Genomic DNA, 6,513 nt, shown 5'->3' on the forward strand with positions numbered 1-6,513 from the left:
GGTTTCCTTATAATTTAAAGGAGATTTCTAGGAAAAAACCCAATTATATATCAATCACACGTCTCCTAAAATTTATGTACAATACAAAGTCCCTTGCACTTTACCAACCATGTTTGAGGATGTATAGAATACACAAAAAAATAGACATTTTTTTTGTGTTTTTTATCAGAGAAATACACGTGTTTCTGATAGTACATAAACCCTGTTAATTTCCTACACATCCTAATACCAACCTTATTTTTTTCGTAATTAATGCTAATTATGTCCCCGTCACGCTAACCACGCGCTCCCTCAACCTCCACTGTAACCCCTCGCGTGCGCAGCCGCGCGGCCGTTACGCCTCGTTAACGTCAAAGTCGGCAACACCGCAGCACAACTGCCCCACGCTGACTCGTGGGCCCCGCAAAAAAATTACAAAGGATAACCTTGACGTTAGTTTAGTCCACGGAGAAACCGCCACGTGTCTGAGGGACCTCACAGCGGACGTGAAACGAGGAATCCAATCCAGTCGAGTATTTTCGGGCACGGTTTATTTCACTCAGCTTAAGGTGTCGAGAAGAGGTTGTTTTCGGTGTTAGCCCCTTAATATGGTTAATATTCTGCAATTAGTTCCTCACACGAAATTAATCTAAGGTCCCCAAATATCAATTTCATTAACATGAGGAACTAAATTTGAGAGTAACTTATAATAACTGAGGGACCTAATAGCAATTTCAATAATGTGAGGTACTGAGATAATGATATTCAAAACGTAAGGGACTAATACGGGAAAAAACTAAATCCCTTATATTCTATTTCTTTTCACTTGTGCCATTACTTGCGCATCTGAGAGCGGGAACGAGCGAAAACTCGAAAAGAGGGGGAAAATGGCGACCGAGAATTTGACCCCGGCGAAGGAATTGGCGGCGACAGCGGACGCGGAGGAGGAGGTTATCTCCGTCGAGCTCCCAGCGCCTGAGGGATGGAAGAAGAAGGTCTGATTCTAGGGCTTTTTCTCGTGAATTTCGCTTTCTGTTTGGTCCAAAATTCGATCTTTTATGCCCTAATCTGGATTTTGAGCTGAATTTCTGGTTAATTGAGTTAATTCTCGTGTGCTTTAGCGGCAGCGCTGCTTGCTAGGGTTTCTGTTTGGTTTACATGTGTTTTGTCCCTTTTTGTAGTTGCGATGGTTGTTGAAGCTGGAAAAGCTAGGGTTTAGGGGTTGACCGAGTTTTAGAGTTCGGTTTTAATGATTTTGGATGGCTTGAGTTGGTGGATTGCTTGAATCGTTCTGTTTTTGGTGATATTTTTTGGTAGGTGATGTATGGAGTAGTTTGGAAAATCTAGGGTTTTGCAGTAACTAGTTTGTTTATGGACGAGTACGTAAGCTGTTTGGATTCTTTTCGTCCTTTTTGTTTTCCACTGCTTGCGATCGCTAGTAATATCTTTGATGTTCATGTTTTTGGTCATTTAGGAAGTAGTAGTTGTTGCATTATCTGTTGAGATATTGTGTTTCTTGATGTGTTCTATTGTGTTTCACACATGTAATCTGTGTAATAATTTTCGGTTGCTCTTTTCTAGGAGTTCTTATTGTTTAGGAAACAACAAAGTATAATAACCGGTGATACCTTGTTTGTTAGCAATAAGTTGCTTATAAACTTTGGATTCAATTGACCATTTTATGGAGATGCCAAGGTTGGTGTTATTTCCTTGTCATGTAAAATCCCTCTTTTAATCATGTATTGCATTGAGCAGTTGCAAGAGAAGCCCCCTCTTTAAAAAAAAAGATGCTTTAAAAAAATCAGTCACTTCATTACCAACCCTATTACTACTTGCGCGGATCAACTTGGTTTACAACTTACAAGTGAACCGTGGAGACCGAATTTGGTCTCCATGCCACGGAACAAGAGTTTGGTCGGGATGTTTAAGTAGGTGGGGCCATGGGGCACGATCAACTCTGTTACTAGACTATTAATGAATTCTCTACTGTCTTTAACATGTGAAAAATTCATTAGAGCAAATAAAAAAGAGAGATATTTGTCAGAGTAGTTTTTATGGTTCTCATAATTATTTTATTAAAAGAAGAATTATTGCTACATGTTAATATCAACTTAAATCGTTCAGGCATTGTCTGTTCCTGTTTTAGAGGTGGAACTGACTATTAATGAATTCTGTGCTTTCTTTAACATGGGAAAAATGCATTAGAGCAAATAAAAAAAGAGAGATATTTGTCAGAGTATTTTTTGTGTTTTTCATATTTATTTTTAGTTAAAATAAGAATTCTTGCTACATGTTAAGACCGACTTGAGTCCTTCGGGCATAGTCTATTCTGGTTTTAGAGGTGGAACTGGAATTAATTCTTTCTCCATCCTTCGCAACTCAAGGGCCATTGCCCCTCACAGTGGTTAACATTGTCTCTTAATAATCCGAACTTAAGTTGTTGTTTAACCTACCATTGTCAGAGTACATTATTTACTACTGCTGATGCCACAATTAGTGCTGACTTTACAATTTTGGGAGCATCCTTTTAATATGGTTTTGCCATAGACAGGAACTAGTGTCAACTTTACCATTGGCCGGTAACCTTCTCTTGGGCATAGCATATGCCACATTTCTGATAAAATTTAGTCTTATTTTGTAGCCCTGATATTAAATGACATTGGTATTCTGCAAACCCGGATATAAATGAAAGGTCTTTTGAGTTTTCTTCTTCTAAACTGAACTGAAGATACGTGGCAGGTATTTTGTTAATTATTTAATTTTTGATTGGAAGGGTTTGTTACTGTTCATGCTTCTATGTAAAGGATTCACTTTAGGTACTTTCTAAAGTTAAACACAACAACGCATGTTGAACTGATCTGAAATAACATATGAACTTGCTTTCAATCTTGTTGGGAAAGAGCTCAAACCTACGTAGTGTATTGTCTTTGTTTGTTGCAAGCATCTGCCAATTGTTAGTCTAATTTCATGAATAGTCAAGCAATTAATTGGGGGCATCCTGGTTTGTGCACAGTGTAGATTCTGTTTTGGATAAAAAGTATTTATTTTATGCATGAATATGTTTATTTGACCCTATTATATGTACTTGCGTTGCAATCCTTGTAGGTTAAGTTTTGATGCATGCAAAATGTGACTTGAATTCTTCAATGTTTTTTATTTGGCCTGGTTCTGTATATGTTTAACAAGAATGAGTGAGAAGGACAAGGGACAGACCTGAAAGGCAAAGATTGAGGTTGTAAAATTGCACATGCTAGGTGTTAATTTATTATGGGAGCTGACATGGAGAAACATGATTCTTATAGATGTCCCGCTTATCCGAACAAAGACATTGTTTGTTGTTGTTGTTATAGGATCTCGGAAAACGTCATTCTTGACTAGTAGTTATTGAGTATAATTTAACAAGGACAATGTTTCCTGGTCTTTAACCCTGAATCTTTTTTGAAAAATGGGAGGTTGCACTCCTTGTCCTATTCCTATGGGAGGGGGATTTGATGAGGGCGGGTAAAAGGCACAACACAATGTTGAATTATATTCGTAGTGATGAGGACACATGGATTGAAGAACATCCGTTTCTGCTAGATCATTGGTTTTTATGAAACAATAGGATGAGAAATTGGGAATTATTGGTTCAACTTTCTAATGAACTATTTTATATGGAATGGATTCAAATCTTCTAACAGTGTTGACAGGATAAATTTTGGGGGTTGGGAAAATATCAGATAAGATTTAAAGGATATCTGCTACTATTGTTGATAGCGGCTGGCAAGAATGCGTAGGGTTAAATAAGCTTATCATATTTTTTTATGACAGCACCTAACCTGCATCTCCCAGAGAGACACAGAATATCCAACATCCCATCAGCATGATTCATATCTCAAGTTTCTTCTTGGTGTTTTTTTCTTCTAAAATTCATTGGTTGCTTGATTAAATTTTTTGAGCATTATCTGTTTGTTTGGCTCTCGAATCGTGTGCCCCATCATCTATTGTATCAGATGTAAAGTGCCCCTCGTTGATGCATGATAGTAAAGATATTTGTGAAAAATTGTGGGTGAGCTCAGGGCAAAAATCTGATTTATGGCCAAAAGGTAAGGTATTTATTAGCTAAGAGTTAGGTCGAACAGAGGTCTGACTCATGATACAACTGTGGTAGTGGAGTCAAAGGGGGCTTGTGGTGGTTAGTGTACATGATCCCAAATTCAGGCTAGGAGCTCAGAATATTTGCATTTTCATGGATGAAAGTGTCAAGTGTGGGCATTCAATGACGAGATGATCTGGAGAGATTGGGAGCAACAGTACAAAAGAGGCAATATGGTTTCCTAGTACATTGAGTAGGAAGAAAGCGATTAAATTGGTGAGCAAAGACTCTAAGGGGTTCTCCCCCTTGTGCATGTGGGTTCTCAAGTTTATTAGCTATCGCTTCACAAGTCAGCTTGTTGATCAAGAAAGGATCTCCTGATTATTTAGGTCCATTGTGCCCCCACCCTCGTCGCCACCCCAACCCATCCAAAGAAGTCTAAATTAAAATCTCAAATTTGGATTAGGATTTTTTTTTTTTGAAGGCAGAATTTGGATTAGGATTTTAAGTTCGTTTGTGGGTAGTATGAGTTGCCTTATGTTCTGTGTTAAATTAGTTTGGATGTGTAGGTTGCTTCGTTTTGGATTAGTCAGTCATGTTGGTTCGTTTTGTTTAAGTAGGAATGGGGAGTCTGTTGTTCTCTTCAACCTCAAACTTATTCTTTTTGAAATGACCTGTAATCTATTTCAGAAGTCATTCATTACTTGATCATGAGCTCTATCTATTTACTTTTCTTTCCTATTTTTTGCTTCACTGTCCATTTCTTTTTATCCTTAAGTTAAATCGTGACAGCCTTGGAGTGTTTCTATCTTGTTTTCTTTTAATTTCAATTCTACCATATTATTTGCTTTTCCCAAATTTCTTCCCAATAACAAAGGAGATTAAAAAAGTTAAAAGCATCAGTGATCATGCGATTATCTTAGCTGTAGTTTAAGTGGAGGATTGACAAAGGATTGGCAAGATGCATCACCATTGACACGTGAAGTATTTTATCATGGGTTCCAATTACTGTTTGTTTTCAAAATTCTGTTAAGAGGCCTGCATATTAAATTATTACAGGAAGCTCGTTATGGAAGCTATGGTGGGACAATGGCGTTTAACTTCCGTGGATAAATTGATTCTGAAGTATCATTTCAAGGGTCCAGCTCTCTTTTTATACGTTTTCTGTTTGCTATTTTGAGAAAGTTGTATGTGCACTATATAATTGACTGGATCAATCTAACTGATCAGATACTTCAGTCAGCATGATATTTGTGGTCTATTTTTTATGGGAGACTTTGTATTACTTAGATTATTATTCTTTGTGGACTTTTTTGCAAGAGTTTCTAGATAGCATGTTTAATCTCATATGTCCTGGCAATATAATTTCTTTAGCCAATTTCATGATCTAGCCCAATCTCTTTCTTTAAATTTCATAGGCTAAACTTTGTTATACGTTGTCAGTTTTATAATTGCGGTAATTAGTGCCTTGAATTTTATGTTACTGGTAGTTTATTCCATTTAATTGTTTTGGCATGATAGTATTAACTTCTTTACATGTTTGTTTGTGGTCTTTGGGGAACTAGACATGTACGTGATATTAGCACCATTTTCCATATTGAGAATGTAATATTCTCTAGACTGATTGTAAGATGTAAATAAAAAACTTTAAGACTAAGAGAAGTTTGTTTTGGTTGAAAATTTTGGAATTTCAAAATCTAATTTAACCTCTTTAAGTTTGCCTCCCCTCCAAAGAAAACAAAAGAAAACCCTAAATCAAAGAGTTCTCACGCACAAAAGAAGGCGTAATTTAAGTAATCTGGGACTTTCTACACATCGAACACAGAAACAATTAGATGGACAATGAGCACTGATATCGAATTTCTGAGTGCTCCAGCTTCATAATTGGAATGTAGCAAGATGCTAAATATGTTAAGGAAGGCTTCAATGTACTTAAATAAGGTCTACAAATGGGAGGTAGTTGCCAACAGGATGTGTAGAGATGGTAGGCATAAACATATTCCAGGAGCTGTTTGACTAGGCACTATCCTTAAAGTAGCGGTCGATAGAGAAAATGAGGTATGTAAATTTTTTATTTATATTTTCTTTTTTCCTTCATTTTTGGGGGTGATTAATGGTGATTGCAATGGTGGAGTTGTAAGAGGCAATAGGTAGTTAGCAGTCTTTAACTCAAAAGGGTGACAACCTCTCTGTTCTTTGGTTTCCCTTAGATGGGCACATTAGTTACTTTCTGAGCTCAAAGGTGTAATCGTCTTTTATCCATTTGTGAACTGATTCAATTGAGTAAGCAGACAACTACATGGTCCAAGTCCAACTACATGGTCTATTAACACCTCAATTTAACATTTATTATTCATAAATTTACAACTTGCAATAAGACAACTAAAAATGGTACTGAAATTAACCAAGAATGCAGCACACAGTGAAGTGTAGAAACTCGAAAGAATATTTCCATATGC

General features: G+C 36.8%; 1 protein-coding gene across 1 annotated transcript in view; it reads left to right on the forward strand.

Annotated features, from left to right (window-relative positions):
• LOC109847858 (methyl-CpG-binding domain-containing protein 10-like) overlaps positions 792 to 6,513 on the forward strand; it is a 12,872-nt gene continuing 7,150 nt past the window's right edge. Inside the window, exon 1 of the mRNA XM_020417093.1 lies at positions 792 to 974. Coding sequence (XP_020272682.1) covers positions 867 to 974 — 108 coding nt within the window. The 5' untranslated portion in view covers positions 792 to 866. The remainder of the gene's footprint in view (positions 975 to 6,513) is intronic.

This window comes from Asparagus officinalis, chromosome 7 (assembly GCF_001876935.1).
Source record: "Asparagus officinalis chromosome 7, Aspof.V1, whole genome shotgun sequence".
Taxonomy (NCBI): Eukaryota; Viridiplantae; Streptophyta; class Magnoliopsida; order Asparagales; family Asparagaceae; genus Asparagus; species Asparagus officinalis.